This window comes from Limulus polyphemus, unplaced genomic scaffold, assembly GCF_000517525.1.
Source record: "Limulus polyphemus unplaced genomic scaffold, Limulus_polyphemus-2.1.2 Scaffold171, whole genome shotgun sequence".
In the NCBI taxonomy this organism is placed as follows: domain Eukaryota; kingdom Metazoa; phylum Arthropoda; class Merostomata; order Xiphosura; family Limulidae; genus Limulus; species Limulus polyphemus.
In genome coordinates, this window is record NW_013665781.1 from 78,070 (window position 1) to 98,296 (window position 20,227).

The 20,227-nt window shown below is 35.2% G+C and overlaps 1 protein-coding gene across 3 annotated transcripts in view; it reads right to left on the reverse strand.

The window, feature by feature from the left end:
- LOC106477938 (homeobox protein OTX2-like) overlaps window positions 1-20,227 on the reverse strand; it is a 93,735-nt gene that overhangs the window by 9,173 nt on the left and 64,335 nt on the right. For 2 of the 3 annotated variants that reach the window (XM_022381525.1, XM_013938452.2), the window contains 2 exons: window positions 6,536-6,628; window positions 4,415-4,483 (listed from right to left, as the gene is read on the reverse strand). In XM_022381525.1, the coding sequence (XP_022237233.1) occupies window positions 4,415-4,483; window positions 6,536-6,628 (162 nt within the window). The remainder of the gene's footprint in view (window positions 1-4,414; window positions 4,484-6,535; window positions 6,629-20,227) is intronic. The other variant, XM_022381526.1, reaches the window with a different exon arrangement.

The following is a 20,227-nucleotide window of genomic DNA, read 5'->3' on the forward strand; positions in this document are numbered from 1 at the left end:
GCGAAAAAAAAGGTTTTCTGTTTGAAAAATGGGGGGGGGGGCTTGTAACTTGTGCAAATCTGAATATAAAAAGCCTGTAATTATGTTCCACAGATATGTGTCCTTTGAATTGATTGGTGTTACACTTGGACTCTCACTGCTTTTTGGGTTACAACTAGGTGGGTAAGAGGCAATTCAGTAGCCTATTGCTTAATAATGTTAGTTCAGGTTAAAACCAATTAAGGTCAGTTGAGATGTTGGCTAAAAGCAAAGGCTAAATTAATATACTTAGTTTTGTTGTTTCAGCAATTCAGAAAATCATAAAAGAGAAAACTTAATCTAAGAGAGGTTTCTTTCATAAGTTAGTTCCTGATTTCATAATTCATAGTTTCTTCTAGAATAAAATTGATTTTTTTCAAGTATTTCTTATCACGAATAACAGTAGTGACGTTTTTGAGGTGCGGGTATGCTCCCCCCCACACCAAGGTTTTATGAAGGTTTCAACTTCTTTGTATGAATTTGATGCTTTGTTGACTTATTTGGACCGATTTCTATTAATCTCGCATTAAAAGTATTTCATTTGCGAATGGAGTTTTTTTTTTTTTTCTGATTGGAGAAGACTTTAAAAAATGTTTACGGTCTCTTTAGATCTCCTTGAGAATCAGCAGGTATGTTAACAAATATTTATTAGAGACGTCACAGAGAAGACAGGGCTTCGGGACCAGAACGGCTAATGCATAGATAGATATACGTGTCTGTCTGTCTTCCCTAGCGTATCGTATATCAAATTTATGGTTGAAACGGACACTCAGAAAAACCGTTGTCATCTTACACTAGATGAACTATTTAAAGCAAGTGGAGAGGAGTGATATGCTTTGGATATGACAGTCTTTTTCACCAGGTTATTTTGTAATGGAAACTACGGTGCAGGGTTATTTTCAAGATGCACGGTAGTCAGACAGATCAGATCGGACGTAGCAACATGTACTTTAACAACGTTATGAGGCTGAAAAATCGTTTTAATGTAACATCAAACTCTGTACTACGTTTAAATCAGAAATTTCAAGAACAAATACACTGGATGTTGCTTCTAATAGAATTAAACTAAAAAATAGGTTGTCTTTAGTCATACGCTAACCATTACTAGGGATGGACTCCGATCATACTATGCTAATTATGAAAAAAGAAATGAGCTCTGTCATGAATACAGTATTAAAATACTTTTGGAATAAGGGAAAATGCAATATAAAATACTTTTGGAATAAATAAAAATACAATGTAAAAATATTTTTGGAATAAAGGAAAATACAATATTAAATACTTTTAGAATAAAGGGAACAATTAAAGAATAGTGTTAGGACCATTAACAGAACCTGGATTCTTAAAGGAAGTACTTTGAATAATAAGTTTTCTGACAAATATTTTCTTTATTCGTTTTGTAGGTAGGTTTCCTGTTTCGTCTCGTTTGATTTTATAGTCTATACAGAAATTCACAATATACGAAAATAAATATCATTTAGTTGTGTAAAATAGTAGGGATTATCTACAAACCCTGCAGCTGCACTTCGCCATATGCCAGTCTCTTTATGATACAAACAACGAATGAAAAGACAGGGGGAACTACCATAAATAAATATATATATATAGGATCGCCGTCTACTAGTAATCCAATTAGAACTTGATCATCTACGCGGAAAACGGGGAATTGATTTATCTTTTTAAAACACTGATCAGCACTAACACGGCTTCGTGAAAAACCAATGAGCAAATACAAGATAGGATATAGTAATACAGAAAAGGTGAGGAACTTTGTCGTACTTTTCTGTACGTTAAAATAGGGTTGGGTATAAAATAAGCAAAGATCGATATGTATAATCAAGAGAAAGGTGAAACGGAACGAGAAAAATAACTGTATATACCATGATGTAATTGTTTTTATGATCATTAAAACTGAGAATTTCGGCAAGAATGGAACTTGAGGCCTAATCTATTCTACAATTTAACACCCGTCACTGAGTTGGACCGGCTTCGGGAATTTCCGAAAAAGTGTGACAAAAGGAAAATAATCACATTATAATTATCATATTTAGGTTGTTTGTGATACGTAAAAGGTAACTGAATCATAATATCCATCGTTATTTATGTGCACTCGACATTAGACATTCAAACTGGCAAAAAACGTACACAAGTTACAGTGTTAGTTTATCTCTTTATCGAATAAAGGCCGTACTTAATAAATCTTAACTAATATTAGGCTTCAGACAAGTGGAGTTATAGATTTCGGTGTCTGCGATTAGAATTATTTGGTATTATTCTATAAATCCTCTATTTAAATTAGTACTGTTGCAATAAAAGATACTAATTTGATCGCAAATGTTTTGCGAGTCTCTGCTAATATAAATATATAATACATTCCTAATCTCATAGCGAAAATAAAAAAGTATTTTACAGATTCTTGTCTAACATAGTCTTCTGTACTTTTAAAGACAATTATCCACGAAGAATACAAAACTTTCCAATCACAACTCTTTTGTATATAACTTGAAAAAAAAGTTTGTTTGTTGTTCTGCTCAAAAATACACAATGGGGTATTCGTGCTGTACCCACCAAAAATATTGAAACACGTTTTACCGGTGTGAGCCCTCAGACCGCTGATTCACTATGGGGGTTAAGAAGAAAAAAGGTATTATTACGGAAGTTATTTATTTAACCAAACTAATGGTTTGTGGAGGTTATAAAGCATTTTCACCTACATATATAACAATTAAACAATTTTTTTATTATAGCTTAGGAACTTTATACCTTTTTTTCTCATTTCTTTCCGCATGAAAGTTCTCTTTGCTATTGATGTCCGAATGGTTGTTGTTGCTTCAGCGCAAAAATACACACTGGGCTATCTGTGCTTCCACCGCGGGGAACTGATCCCCGGATTTTAGTGTTGAGAGCTCATAACCTTACTTCTGACGCACCCGAATGCGTCCGAATGTGTTGCGTCCGAATGGTCTTTTATTTAGTCTCAACTAACTAGTACTTGTTGTTCATTAATTACTGAGACATTTTTCCATCATGACAAACGACACTTGGCAAAAATATTTTTATCAAAATAAATATCACCACCTCCCCGGTAGCTCAGTGTTAACTGTTAGGACTTATAACTCTAAAAATCTGGTTTCGATATCCGCGGTGGGCAGAGCACAGATAGACCATTGTGTAGCTTTGCGCTTACCAACAAACAAATAAAATAAATATTAAGACTGATTTCAACAATCAACCCTTAAATTCAACCAACAATTTCGCCATCTATTTTTCAGTTATCCAGAGAGGGTTGTCTGTTGTTTGTTTTTGTTTTTTTCCGTTTGATGGAATATCCAAATTATCATAAAAATACTTTTGAAATTCTAATTAGTAATCTTTCTATTTAAATGTCCTTCTACAGTTGTGACAGAAGAATATTTAAAACTCAATACATGATCATTTAGAATAACCTCAAGTAAGCATACTTATACAATAACTTTATATCTTGTTTAAAAAATTCACTAGGAGCGCTACACTAACATAACTACGGTAAAAATTATATAGTACGTGAATTACTTCTTTCAATTTTCCATTTATGCTACTTTTACTTGTGTGTAACTCCTTCATAATTTTCTTATCCAACTTCACATAACAGTTTCATTTTATCCTAATTATATTGGTAGTAGGAAAATAAAATCTGTTAATTCATTATTTCGTCTGATATTTTGTGCCTTAGCCTTTAAAAGTTTTGGAAAATATAACTTTGCGACAAGGCCTAATTTATCAAAGTCAGTTTCCACTTTGCACTCGTCACCGGTCATGCGTGTTACCAGCGTATTAAAATATCAAGAAGAAAATTCTCAACCCAGTATACCCACCAATTTTAGCGCAAGTTGCGGATGTTACCTCAAACTTTAGTTACTATTTTGCATATCTGCACTCAAAACGACTATTGTCCTATTATATATACATGTTCTTTAGGCCTATGTACTATCCGAAGCCTCTAAAATATTTTTGCTTTATGAAAACAATGAAATAACTTCTTTAAGCAATTAATGATCAATAACAGCCTAAACAAAAACTGCGCTTTCTACAATACTGTATGCCAAGCACTTAAACATTAAAACGTTTATTAAACTATTTTATATCGAGTTTAGACCATTATCTAAGCATTGAGTTATATACTTTTCAATTCCACATTCCAATAAATAATTATTTTTTTAACCTATCGTTTAATATTAGTGCTTAACAAGGAAATTAGGCGTAGGTTAGCAAACAAACAATGGAAATAAGAGTAAAGTTAGATGAGGTGAAAACAAAAACCAAAACAGATTTAGAATTGTAAAGAGAAAATCCCATTCACCAATACGATTTTACAGAGTTCCAAGACAGTGAGCTGATTTTGAAATTCATGTTTTACCTGAAGTTTGATAAATAGTGACATCTGAAAAGTCCGGAAACCGTTCCACAGGTGGGCACGACATCCGACCTGAGAGGTGAAGACATTGGTTCGTACACATCATTGATGTTAGTCAGCAGCAAACAATCTTTCATTACTACTGATTGACATCTACTCCAATCAATCCGAAATAATAGTTAAAGAACGTGATTTCCAAGATTATTTTCATCCAGATGTCGCTATGTTTCAGTAAATCTTTAAAACGATTTATACAATGCTAATCATGCCACAAGAATGTTTCCTTACAGGAGACAGCAAACTTACATTAACAAAAATAAAGACTCAGTATCAAAATTGGTGATGTATACAACTGATCAGATTTCATGGATTTGGCGAAATTAGAGAAATCAAAGGAATCTTTGACTGTAAAGTCATTCTTAGTAAATGGAAGTAACAACTTAAGAAACTAGCTAATTTATAATTGTGCGTTCCTATGTTAGATACAATAGGCCTCTGATTTCTCTAATTTCGTAAAATCCATGAAATTTGATCAATCTGTATACATCACCAGTTTTGATATTGAGTCTTTATACACTAACATTCCGCTTGATGAAGAAAACAAAAATAAAGTAAATAAACAACATATTGAAACAGATTGCTAGAAAACGCTGTAATTTAGGACTTTAAGCCTCTATTTTATGAATAAAACTAAAGTACATCATTTTCACTAGAGAGCGCATCTGTATAAACAAATTAACCCATTCTTCATCTCGGAAAAAAAAGTTATTAAATTCCGAACCATAAATACCGCATTGTAAGCCAATTAGTTTTAGTGTGCTATTAGTGTGCAGTATTTATAACGATAAAGTATCAGACAAATATAAAAACAGAATAGTCTGCCTTTATTGATTTTATTCCCAAGATAATCATATTCTACCAAACTCGTGTTTATATCAATTTTTTCATCTCTAGTTTTGATTAGAGGGTAATAAGGTATATGAGATTTGCAAAGCTTTAAAGCTCATTAAACTTGATAACCTTTACAGAAAATAGATGAGCGCTTTCGATTCTATATGAAATATGCTTATTGATCATTGCCTAGTACCGAAGCGCGGGAAGAAAAAAGTAATTTAAACATTTACGAAATATTTTCATCGTCTTTGTAATTTTTGTAAATACCAACTTCTATGATGGCTGTTATTTACGTACCATTGTATCCCCCCTCCTCTCACACATCGGCTAAAAAGAGCTTGTGGAATATGTTGCAAGTAAGTGACAGAAGATTTTATATTAGTCTATATTAGATAAGGTAGAAATGTGTTTAATAACACCAAAATTTCCAGAAATCAACTATAATATTAGCATGAACAACTTAATGGCATTTGTTGTATACCGTGTTATTCAAATGTCTGTCTGCTGACACCTTTATTAGGAATTATTTAGCAAGACCCTTTTACTGGAAGAGGTGATGTTCCGCACTGGATTCTGCGGTTATTCAGTATGCTTGTATCGCATACATGAAAACGTACATACTCTGAACGCCAAAGTTTCATGTTACTAGATCAACAAATTAGAGGTAACTTATTTCTAAATGAAACATGTTTACTAGAAACACAATCTATGAATGAATTAATTATAAAACTATCTATCAAGCAATACAGAAGACATCTATAAACGTTTGATTGTGAAATAATTTAGACAATGATGGTACAGAGCGTTCATGGGTACACAAATCAAACAAAGGCTATACAAGAAGCTGTACGATATAATCTACGAAGTTAATCGATTCTAAACAAATAATGTACCAAATAAATTGAAAGTTAAAGTTTAAAATGAAAAATAGATATGTAACTGTGTCAAGCAACCGAGTGCATCACAAGAGACACAATATAACTGCTAAAACCTAAATAAAAAAAACTGTAGTCCTCTGGCGATGCATCACTTTTAAGTGCATTACGACAAATTTCAGAAGTTTAAAGCCCTTGGTAACAAATTTATAGAATTAGAGAAAGTACAAAACCGATAAGTTCATGTTCATTTTAAAACTCAATGTTTCATTTCTACATTTCTTTTTTTTAAGTTTTAGTTTTTATCTCTGATACAGATAATCAAAACCCAAGAGTTATAATTTTCCGGCCTTACCAATAATGTAGGAGCCCACGCCTTCAACATCGTAATGCCGACCATCAGGCAGCTTTGGCCAGGAATTGGAATGCGCATTGCTACCGATCCGATCTAGGAACACATAAAGAATACAAACTTTAATTATAGCTTTATTTGTGTAGAACTAAATTTTCATGCATTATACTCAAAAGCTTAACATGTTATCTAGAAAAATTTATAAAAACATGAAACTGCATGCGAAGTTTAATAACAACTTGGTAGTTTCCCTCAAAAACCTGAAACAATAATATATAAACAGCTAAACTAACATCGCTTTTGTTGTTGTAGGTTTGTGAATTAGTAAATCATTCATAATAGATTATTCTCTAATTTCTAACCATAACCCTCAAATTATCGACTTGTTTTTATACCGTTCACTATCAATAGGGTCCACATTATATCACATTGTGTAATTTTATATTTTTGTCAGTGTAAAAGACCCAAAGAAAATGGGTGAAGTCACTCATTTTCTACGTAAAATACATAGAAAAGCTTACTAGTACATGAAGGAATTAATTGCAACGTTGACTATAATTGCAACATTTCTGTTTATACATTTTCTGTGGCTCAGATTTTATTAGGATCTTGTAACAAGCGAAGTCATATACCACAAGTAATCTGATATAAATTTGTTGGTTTGTTTTTAATCGCAAGGCTATACAATGGGCTACCTGCGCAGTACCCTTGAGTATCGAACCCCAAATTTTAACATTATAAGCCCCCACGCTTACTGCTGAGCCACCCGGGGCTAATGCATAAATAATTTAGAAACAGCTGTTTAAAAAAATCTGAAGAAGTCACAGACCCCCTCGGTATATCCGGTTTGTTTGTTTATTATTAAGCACAAAGCTACACAATTGGCTATTTGTGTACTACCCACCACGGTATCGAAACCCGGATTCTAGCGTTGTAAGTCCACAGAGGTATATCCGGAGCTAACTTTTATATTCTATACCTGAAATTAGAAATCTATATAAAATATTGTATGAACACCTGTCTAATTTGCAGGAAATATGAATGTCTGAAATATTTTACAGCAAACTATTTGCTATATATATATATATAATTCGAAATGAAAAATTAAGAAACTTTCAAAAATTACGGATTATGACTTTAGAGGATGTAGAAAAAAAATTAAAACTTTAACAAACATTCGAGAAGAGAGTATCAGATTCCAACAGAAAAAGTACATCATGTTAGGAGTGCACCAACACTTACAGGAGTGACATAATACTGGTTTATGGCTATGCATTTTCACTGTATACTTTATGTAGTTTTAGCTGATATCATTTACTCTTGCGCGCTGTAGGTTCCAAGGTCTGTTTATCGATAAGTGATAGAAGGAAGTAAATGTCTAATGTTAGGAAGTCCATATAAATATGTTGTAGTTCCCTTCATTTCCGGTGTTTCGCCTGAATTATAATCCCAGTGTGGAGATTCGTATAGAAACCAAAAGAAATAACCTCAACAAATTTGTGCACTTCCAACTCTTGCTATGCAGAATAGTTTGACGTTGATACATGATCTTAAATTAACCTGTTGTGGTTAATTCGGTCACTCTTTTGAAACTTCTGCATGTACTTTGATGTACAACTTACAGAATGAAGAAACAGCTCTTCCTAAATGCTTAACGAGTCACATTTTTTACCATTTTCGAATTTTTGCTGTTGCTATTTCATCTTATTATTGTATCAGCTAAGACTATTGGAAACAATGTAGATGCGTGAAAAAAAAACTGAGTAGTTTGTATATGTTGCCATTTCGGCATTAGAGCATGTTAAAATTAAAAAAGTTATATGTTATCAGGTTACTTTGCTTAAACTACAACACGTAAAATATCAAAAAAGTGAAAAACGAAACATAAAAAATGGGACAACTGCTCAGATCTTTGTGTAAAACTATACACACTGCAGATCAGAAACTGCAGTAGCTCTAAGCACAATTCACACAGACACCGAAATGACCAAAAAAGTGAAAAACGAAACAGAAAAAATAGGGGACAACTGCTCAGATCTTTGTGTAAAACTATACACACTGCAGATCAGAAACTGCAGTAGCTCTAAGCACAATTCGCACAGACACCGAAATGACATCTCATTTCCGTTTTTGATCATTTTAACATGCTCCAATCGCGAAATGGTTATTTTTTCTGTCAACGACCGAATCCTGGGATTGAACGTAACACAAACTCTGCATCGAAGGTTATCATAACATGTAGAAAACAAAAACTCTCCGGCTCTACAATGAGAAAACAAATGCGGAAATGGACAAAACCAGGACGTCAGTAATAAAACATAGAAAATGCATTTCATTAACTAAGCAAAATCAATAGATTAAAAAACAGGATTATTACGATGCTCATATTACGGGTGTATAAGATACTAAAGTAAATGTCAACGGTCAGTATAGAAAACTAAGCTATCAGAATTAATTCATAAATAAGAATTCTTACACGAGCACGTAGCAACAAAACTACATCTAAGCTTATAAATTTACTATATCTATCTTTATATTTATCAATGTAATAATATCTTTTCATACTTCTGAACCGCTATGATTTATATATATCATTTGGTTGATTAGAAGTTCTTCTTAGAAAAACAGTCTTCAATTACGTGTTATAAACTTAGTACAAATGTTACCTGGAAATCCCTCACTCTATATAAATCGAGACTCAGTTGAAGATTTCGCATCTAGATTCGAACTGACCTTCCGCTTGGCAAAATCATTTTTTTACCCGTTCCATCACTTACACGCTACAAAGAGCAACGTAGAAGAAGAATTTTAATGCATTCGGAGACGGCAAAAAACTGATTCGTTGTATTTCATTTTCCCCTAAAAACATACCTAAAGAATATACACAATAGACTGTTAAGCTTGACATAGAAAAGAAATAATCCAATCTTTCTCGTCTTTTCAGACTGACTTTCCAAAACTGGATTAGTCTAATTCCCGAACAGACAGGCCTAGGAGATGCGAGTGGAGAAAACGTGGGATGCCAAATCCTTCCTTAGTTAGGAGTGCAGGTGTGCGTTTTTTGTAGTCCCACCGTGTCTTAACACCCTGGCTGTCATGTGACTGCCGATTGTACCGATCAAAGGTTCTTATTCCGTGCAGCCGGCATTGAATGCCAACTTTTTTAAAACCGTCTTTTACTGTTTGCGAATGCTTGGGTCACGTAACCTCACAAATGTTCCATCATCACGACTGCGTATCCCTCCAGACTAACCTTTGTCCGCGGTCCTGTGGCGCCCATTAGATTTTAATCCTATTCCATTGCTAGCGGCCAAGTTCGCTCACCATCCTGAACTAGCCTTCTAGCAGGCCACCTTGATACTTGAAGATTTAATAATAATAATACAAATGGAGGATTAAAGCAACGTATCGCTCTTGAGTAACAGTGGATGGTGACACAGGGTGACGAAGTTCCCGTCCCTTTTCACCCGTTCCCAGTCTTGACAACGGATGGCAGTAACAAGCGTTCACACCGTTTACTCGTTCGGATTCTCTCGCTCTTCCCTCTCTTGGTGGCAAAACGCTTTAGATACATTTCATTACCGCTAATATCACCAATAATCAGCAGCTAATACCAACTAATTAAAATAACATTTCTTTTCTTCTAAAATCGACTACTGAACGCAATAACAACCAGACCAGCCTATAGAATATCAGTGATTTTCTAGACCTGGCGGTATCCGCATTTATAGACCAGCCTATAGAATATCGGTGATTAACTAGACCTGACGGTATCTGCATTTATAGACCAGCCTATATAATATCAGTGATTTACCAGACCTGACGGTATCCGCACTTATAGACCAGCCTATAGAATATCAGTGATTTACTAGACCTGACGGTATCCGCATTTATAGACCAGCCTATAGAATATCAGCGATTTACTAGACCTGACGGTATCCGCATTTTTAGACCAGTTTATAGAATATCAGTGATTTACTAGACCTGACGGTATCCGCATTTATAGACTAGCCTACAGAATATCAGTGATTTACTGGACCTGACGGTATCCGCATTTATAAACCAGCCTATAGAATATCAATGATTTACTAGACCTGACGGTATCCGCATTTTTAGACCAGCCTATAGAATATCGGTGATTAACTAGACCTGACAGTATCCGCATTTATAGACCAGCCTACAGAATATCAGTGATTTACTGGACCTAACGGTATCCGCATTTATGCTCAAAATTGATTTCATACATTGAAACAAATATGTTTATGGTTTATTTCATTAAATTGCCAAAATTATTTTTAACTAAGCAAGTTTACCCCAGTAGTACGTATATTAATTAATAAGAACGTTTAACATACGATTTTAACTTAACACTAGAAAGCTGTTTTAAATTCTCAAATGAACAATGTTAACAAGCACAAATAATGCAAACTATTTTAGACGTATCACCAAACAGTTGCAAAACTTATGTTTCATAATGTGCATTTTATAGACACTGCGTTTTTGTATATCAGTGCTTACCTGCAAAGTGTATTGCATTGTATCATCACTACAGGCACTCAAGTTCGATCCAGCGTATTTTCCAGAATTTTTAATATCATACAGTGATAATTGAAATTTTACAGACCATATGCTTTTGCGCACATCTCACAGAACAAAGAAAAAGGCATGCACTCTTTTGGTCCCCACTAAGCCTTGTCAGAAGTATATTTTTGCCGACAGAGGGAGAACAAAAATGCACATTACAAATCAAAATGGCAGATTGTAATAACTCGACGAGATACCGAAAAATACAACTTCGTTGCAGCTTTTAAGCGGAAAATAAATGTTGCCCATTCTACTGTATCATTGTAACCATCATCAGCTCTTTCTATATGACTGATCACAGCAACACATATAAAGTAAGAACCTTTCAAGTAAATTTTCAATCTTTAATCAGGGAAGAGTAATTTGTTAAGCTTCATTATTGTGCATATTTATGGATAATTTTGGCAGTAGTAATGATTATCAGGTAAATTTTCCTTTACATCTATTGAGCTGATGTATGGCAGAACTGTTTCAACTGAAATCCGAGAGCAAGAAACGACAGAATATTCCGTTAGAGCGAAAAGTATAACAAAACAAGCATTAGACGACCTCTAGCGGAAGAGGTAGACGAAAAACAAAGCACCCAATGTGTTTGAAAGCAATTTCTTTGGTTTAATACGTTCGTCTTTTCCGATTTACAAACGTCATTCGCTGTCGTACGCCTTATTTTCAAGCATGATAACCCCTCTCTGTACTGTTAAGTCTTTCTTTCCCCAAGGGCTTAAAACTACGAGCTAAGTGAATCGCATATATTGGTCCCTTAACACACGTAAGTTAATTAAGAACCATTCAAAAGACTATCAGTGCCATACTATGGGTTCAGTCCCCTACTCAATAACCCGAGGTGATGACAGATCGGTCTCTCCGTAAACTATGCGGGGTAGATAAAGTAACCTCTTACTGACATTCTTCAAATTACCGAATTATTTACATACCGTTTGCTACCGGTGAGGTTCCACAAACTGTGTCATATCGATTCACTTCATGTGTTTGCCTATTACAACATTCAAAGTAAAGAACTTATAAACAAATTGCATATTCAGAGTGAAGAACTGATAAAAATTGAGTGAAATCTCTTGTTTTGAGAGTGAAATAAACCGGAAATCATAGCAGTACTTAGCGAGTGGTTTGGCGGTGGTTTTTGCTGTTGTTTTGTATGTAAACCGTGTATTATTATTAAGAATATTGTTGCTCTTAAAATCACAGACCCACTAACAGTTTGGTGCATTAAAATCTTGAAAAATGTGTTTAACATCAGTCTTATATGGGGATTGGGGAGAGGGGGTTCATATCTATAATTTTAGAACTAACTCTGTTTACTTGAACTTCCCGTAGGGTCTACATAAGATTTTATCTTCTGTTTTTGTTGAATCATTTAACGACAGTCTACGAAAATATAATAATTCTAGTGCATAATAAATGCATTGCCTTGTAGATTGTTAATCTACGCATTAAGCCTAACATTTAAAAATTTAAAAAAAAGAAAGAACTAAAATATTAGGCCAAGGTGGTTAAGGCGCTCGATTCGCAAACTGAGGGTCGCGGGTGTGAATCCCCGTCCCACCAAACATGCTCGCCCTTTCAGCCGTGGGGGCGTTATAAAGTGACGGTCAATCCCACTATTCGTTGGTAAAAGAGTAGCCCAAGAGTTGGCGGTGATGACTAGCTGCCTTCTCTCTAGTCTTACACTGCTAAATTAGGGACGGCTAGCTCGTTGAGCTATAAATTCACTTAATGCATCGTAGTGAAAGGGGGTGGAAACTCTCAGTACAGGTAAGAAAAATGCCAAAATACGTAAACCTTTATAAAATAATATAGTTGATATAAATGTCGAATGATACTTAGCTTGTAGCGCCTAAAATATCTTATGACTTACACTCTTAATCAAACAACTCCTAACGAATGTACGATAAGTATATTTGAACAGAAGTGTTCATTTTATGCAACTGTTCCAGCTCACGAAATTCGAACGTCTGACTTTACTTACCACTGATATTATAAACTATATTTTATGTGTTCTTGTTTATTAGAGAAGCTCGAAAATATTAAATCAAATTTAACAATTTTAAAGTCATTAAAGATATTGAATACTGGATGAGGAAACAATTGTACAATTTATCTTATTCTAACCTATAAATGGTGAGCAGTTCCTGAGAGCTAATATCCGTAGAGAGGAAAGGAAATTAATCGAAATCCTATATCAAGACTTTTATTCGGTTGTTTAAAAGTTATAAGTAGACGTTAATAACATGTTTGAGGACTTTAATGAGACGCAACTTCATGTTGAATGAAAATGGGACGACGTTTCGGCTTTTATACTGAGATGTTCTTCAAACAGTTGCGGTCCATTAAAGTTTTCAAACCCACTCTGTCTATTGTGCCTAAAGTTTCATTCCAATGAATCGAGATGTTAATAGCACTTTTGAATATTTTTAAATATGCTAGAAAAATGTTGAAACTTCCTAAATTTCCAACATGTCTTACATAATGCACACACGCACAAAATGTTAACTCAAATCTGGTCTCGTATTATTCAATTATAGGCGCTGCAAGAAGAGTGCGTAACATGTGTTACTGCAGTTAAATATGTCACTTCACCTAGACCAGAATGGCTTTCGCTGGTTTTGGATTTGAAGAAGGGTTTAAAAAACACATCCCATTCATGTGGTTTCTATTTTAATACCATGAACTATTGAGACATATTTCATAGCAACAGTGCTTTGTAGCTACCATAATATGTATAACGGTCACACAATTAGACACAAACCCCAAAACGTGATAAAACGTTTCACAGTTGCTTCGTTAATAAATTAACGTGAGTATGTAAGTTTATCCGAAATACAACATGTCTGCCGCGCATATCTAAATGTAGCAAGAAGCGAAGAATCACCAAAAAGTATACGCATATCTAAATGTAGCAACAATCACCATAAAAGCTGAAAACTTAGGTTACACGTGTGACAGACAAATTGTAAATAACACAAACCTTCGTCAGTGGTCGAAACTAGTATATTATAAGACAAGTAATAAACTCAAATGTTATAATGTTTTGATGCCTTCACCAAAAGCACTTATAGAAATTGTACAGTTCAACTATTGTTTATAATTTTTTAGGTTGTAATTAAGCACAAAGCAACACAATGGACTATCTGTGCTCTGCCCACCACGGGTATCGAAACCCGGATTCTAGCGTTGTAAGTCCGCAGACATACTGTTGTGCCATTGGAGGGCTTTTGGGGAGGAGGGGGGCGAGTATAAGAAAGAAACGGTGAGCAAACGAGGCGAGAAAATTTTCTGTAAAAAGTAATCAGAGTTTTGTGGCTCGTGCCCCCGTCCCCATCCGGTTAGAGGCCTATGATTGCGACTGAATTAAATGATAGAAGAACAGATTAGTCATTGAAAGCGAATTCTAAGTTTACAAAAGGGGCTAAAACACTACACTGTTTTATTCAAAAGTATTAACAATGTTTCGCTTCCGGATCAGCCTCCCCCCTCCGAGGAACAGTGGTTAAGTATGAAGGCTTATAAAGCTAAAAAACTGGGTTTTGATACCCGTGGTGGGCACAAAACAGATAGTTCATTGTGCTTAACTCTACGAGTCTTTCAGTCAAATAAAAAAATACTCCAGAACAGTGGTGGATCTAGGAGAGAGTGGCAAAGTCCCCCCCCCCCAAGATGCCCGGTTTTTTGTTTGTTTGTTGCCGTCCCTAATTTAGCAGTGTACGACTAGGCTACTCTTTTACCAACGAATAGTGGGACTGACCGTCACATTATAACGTCCCCACGGTTGAAAGAGCGAGCATGTTTGGTGTGACGGGGATTCGAACCCGCGACCCGCAGATTGCGAGTTGAGCTCCTTAATCACCTGGCCATGCCGGACCTCCGGTTTTTTGTACGTAATTTTCAGTTTCTATCGGCTGAAGGTGTTTACCTTCTAATATGCTACAAGCTATAACATGTGAATTTTACAATTAGAATACACAGGACGAAAAGACTTTCAAGCGCAACTTGCGCCCATGGTCATCGCCTCATTAGGCGCCCTATCCCTAAGACCAGTTTGTTAAGTAAGGAATATTATTTGTCCAAATAACTATATTGGGTTCCTGGTAAAACACAAGCTTAAAGATGAATGTTTTGCGAAACTGCCAAAAAAGGGGCATGGGAGACATGAAAGGGATCTATTTTCCCACCTCATCCCAGTGTTTTATTAATAGTAGAGCCATGCCTGCCCACTCTTTTACTTACACTACACGGAGATTAAAAGGGAGATGGAATCGGTTTTTGTTTGTACATTCACTTTCGGCGCCACCCCCATCAGATGGCGCCCTTCAAGTTTGCAATCCAGATCCACCATTGCTCCATAGTGGTAATTTTCACTCAACTGTAGTATAAATATATAACTTTTTATTAACATTAACACACTTATTGATAATATTTTTACTTGATTGTATAGTTTTTGCTTAAAATGAATCTGAATGAAATAATTTATTTGATTCCAAGAGATGCAACTTGTGAAGCTCTGCCTGACATAACGCGGCCGTAGTAGACCTATAGGTATCGCAGTTGTTTAACTCGTTGATGAGCCTGAAACACCTTTCCTCAAGTGAGAGGATAAATGTCATCTTCAGTCAGTTTAACAAAGAGCCAAAATAATCAACCAAACGATTTAATATTATCATCTGATGACTGTAGTTTATATCCACGCGGTTTGATTATTATGTAGTTCGTAATGCAAACTTTTCTTACAAGTTATAAACTAATTTGTTGTAGAAAGTGTGACCATATTACTAATCTGAATAGTACAAGCTAAATAATAATAATAACATAATATACTCCATATATTTCACAAACTTAAACTTGGATTAGCAAGTAAATAACCTGCATGTCCTTGAAACAAAATATCGGTAGTTTTGTATACCTATAATCAATACTTTAATCAATATTTGTACCTAACTGTCATGTGGTGTATATAACGTTTAACTTTAAAGACACCTTTAGTCCTTTGCTTGTCTCATGGAAAGTCATGTACGATTTTAGATCAGACATAAGAAGAATTACATTGACAAGTATAAACAACTATAATATTACGAAAAACTGGAATCCGCACAAAGTTAGGAGATTAATGCAATAAAATAAAATCGTTGTAAAACACAACGTTGAAACAGAAACAAATCTGTCTAGAGACGTTTCGAGCGACTGCTCTTCCTCAGGTTTATATAAAAATCGTATTTTCCATACAAGGCTTGACAACGAGCAACTGTTCCGAATCTCGTTGGACAGATTTGTTTTTATTTCAATGTTGTTATTTTAAAAGGATTTTGTTATGTTGCATTAACTATTATGGTTACGCAGAAAATAAAAACTATGTCCGAAACCAACATGTGCCCAATTAGATTACTTTATATTTATCAAGAGGTTTTTAGGCACTCTTATATCCATCTTCATCTTCATCTTTCACTACAAATTCTTGAAACTGGTAGTATATAACTTTGTGAATAACTTACTCGTGCCTTCAAAACAAAATAAAAAATGCGTTTATATAGCTGATGGAATACAAGCGTTTTAAAATCTTTGAAAAGCAATGTTAACGACAGTACTTAAGAAAAAAAAGAGTGTTATTGGATTATATTGGACATATGTCAAAAATATAGGCTAACTGACTGGTTAGTATACACATATACAGCTCTGTAAGAGTGAACTCTTTATTTATGGATTTAACTCAGACATTTGTGTTTGCTTCAGTTCTCACAAGGTCTCAACGCTTGTTGTGTACTCCGTAAATGCCAGATTTTCTCTGTAAAAGCATAAAAGCAACCTCTTTCTTCCTCCAAAAACTGACTACCAAACACTCTATACGTCAGGCGATTAGCATCCTTCTATAAATGAGAGCCTCAAATACTCCACATTCGAGCGAAATGCAGACACATAGTTGCCGGTAAGACCGACAGATCTTGTTTGTCTGAGTTCAAACGAAGCATTTTTGGGGGTATATATATATATGGGCGTTCATATTTGGATGGGGGGGGGGGGGCTTTTGCTCACTGTGACCAGCCCTAAAAATCCACGCTTTTCTTCACACGATTTCTACAGGCCAGCTCTAACGTCTCAATCAACTTATTCATTCCCGCCTGAAGCTTCAAGAGAATACGATCGTGTTTGTTTCTGAGTAAAGCCGTTTCCGGCGTAGAACGAGACGCGAGTCTGTATCACAACCCTCTGAAGTAGGCCTAGCACACAGAAGTACAACTCTTAACCACAGTGTCAACATCCAGCAACGAAGACGTTCGGAAGAAAACCTATTAAAACATTATCCCAGATTTTGTTAATAAAAAAGATCCTCTCAACTTATCGGACCAAAGTTAAATGGCTTCCTTCGTTTCTATGATTTAAATATCGCATTGTATTTTATCGGTACTTAATTGAAAGGTTTTAATAAACAAGAAAATACGTTTCTTTCTATTAGATAGGGGACGAATAAACCAGCATCTTGCTTCACTCCACCTCTATTATAATAATGTATACATAGATTCTGTCTTGATGTATAAAACCTTTTTCGTGTAACATTGATAGTTCGTAACATCTATGTGTAAATGCACATAGGCTGACCTTCATATCCTAGTGCTAAGTCACTACTGTGTTGCTGGTCGACTAATGTTGGACCCATATAACACAAGCGTGATATCCATTATTAAATATAGGACGGGATAGTCCCCTATAGTCAAAAAATAGGATAGCTGCTGCAATTTGATATTATTAGAACATGGCAACATAAGGCTCTGAAGTTGTTCACGCAAAATAAATGAACCACTGAGTGAACACAACGGCGTTATTAAGTTGACGTTAAGGGAGATTTCTTTTTTCTTACCTGTCAGTGGTTGTCTCACTTTACTTTAGCCGATACTTGATAGAAATAAATTTAGACACATTTTTGCGCGAGTCGGGAAGAATGAATTTATCTGTACGTTAGTGCATCAAAGTGCCTAGTGTTTTAAAACAATATAATTATTTACAATTAACTTGTCATAAGACATTAGTATTAGGCCTATTACCTATTGTAATTGTAAAAGGCATAACCATAACAATATAACTATCTAGTCTACAATGCTTAGTTGGATTAACACAAATACGCATTCCACCTTTTTTTTTATCTTTATGTTACACTAAAACATATAAAAGTCCGAAGAGAAAGAGAGAGAGAAATGGAAAATAGAACAATGACTGAAACGCTACTGAAGAAATAAGTAAGAGCTAATGAGTTGTGTTAGGAGACGCAAAAAAACAACAACACATGTATACAGGATTCAAAGAGCAAGTAAACTATAAACCCACCAGCTCGAGAGGTTTCGGAAACCATAGTCTTTCCTTCCGAAAGGGCTCGGAATATCAAGATTCTTCAACTATGATAAATGATATCCGATAATATGCCGAGTAGGAAATTTTATAGTTTTTCTACGATATTAAAACCTGTATTTCTTCCGTCTCAACAAATTTACAATAATTCTTCTAAATATATTAAGTGTCATCCTTCCCCATTCGTTCAGTATAACACTGGTACTCTCAGGCATATATCTGCCGCGTCTGTTCAAGTGCTCATTTTGTTCCACAGACATCTTCAAAAAACATTTCTATGGAATCAGAGACACAACTAATAATTAAGTCTTTAAGATAAAGATCAAACACATTGCAAATCGTGGTATCCGGGAAGTGATTAAAGACAACAAGGAACGTCTTATTAACTGAATAAGAACTGGTGTTTAGAACTTTCGACTAGCAATTTGTGGATCGCGGGTTCAAATACTATCATCCATGAACATGCTTGCCCTTTCAGCCGTGAGGACGTAATAATGTAATGGTCAATTTCGATGACGAGAAACCCACTTTGAGACTAATAAAGCTTGGAGATGGCTTGAATGGGTAATGAAGAAACTCTTTAATATAGGTTTAACATAACAGCTAATGTAGAACGTTTCGACAAGGTTTTGTCATCATCGAAACGTTGTCCAAGCATTAATAGTAATGGTCAATTGTTTATAAAAAGCAGTCTAAGAGTTGGCGGTGGGTGGTGTTGACTAGCTGCCTTCCCTCTAGTTTATCACTTCAAAATTAGGAACGGCTAACGCAACACGTTATCAAAATATTCCTCTAGCTTGGGTTGTTATCTGTAAAATCTAAAACATCCCAAAGTTTGATATTTGCAAAATGTATATACCGTTTTGGGCATACTAATGAATTGAAAAAGATTTCAAAACAAACATATTTATGTCAAATTCAAAATCGAACATTCATGCCGGGAAGAAACGCCACAATCCACACACACTTTACATGACAATTAAAAGGAGAACGGCATGATGTTTATGACAATAGTTTTTCACACTTTAAGCACTAACCTCATGTGGTGTACCATAATCTTCACAAACTCAGCCAGGCGATTTTCATTTAAATTAACCTCATCTTTCCTGCAGGAACGGCCAGCCGCACGCGGGAGTACCGACGACAAGAAAGCATATATATATATATACAGGCGTGACACTGAACGTGTATGGATAAAGGTCGTTGTGAATAGTTTGTATAATCCAGGACTGTATTTGGGGCAGGTGTGGGGGGAGAATAGCCATTGTCCAGCCAAAGTTTAACGTTACAGAAAAATACCCTCTCCGTGTCCACTCCCCACGTGTTCGGCCGTGCGCATGCATTTAACTGGATGGTTGGGACACCGTAGCCAACCGTCAGTACAATGGTAATGTTCAGCCTTGTCGGTTATACTGTAAATATTACCAGACGAATTAGTGGGGCATAACCTCTTCTCTATAGTGTACGGGGACCAAGTGTTCAAGCCAGTAGCATTATTAATTAACCACAGTTTGAAGCTTACACAACACTGTAGACATGTCGCGGAAAAACGTGATTTTCTGGCTAAACTTTACAAAAAAATGAAGTCGAGAATCGTATATAAATAAAGCCAAGCATAACGCTCTTCAATATGAAATGTATCGTTTATTGTTGATATATATTTATATACTAAAACAGCTTTTCAGCTACTACCATTGGGTAACATACCGTATTTTTCGGAATATAAGACGCACCGTTATTTTGAAGACAAAGTTTTGGGGA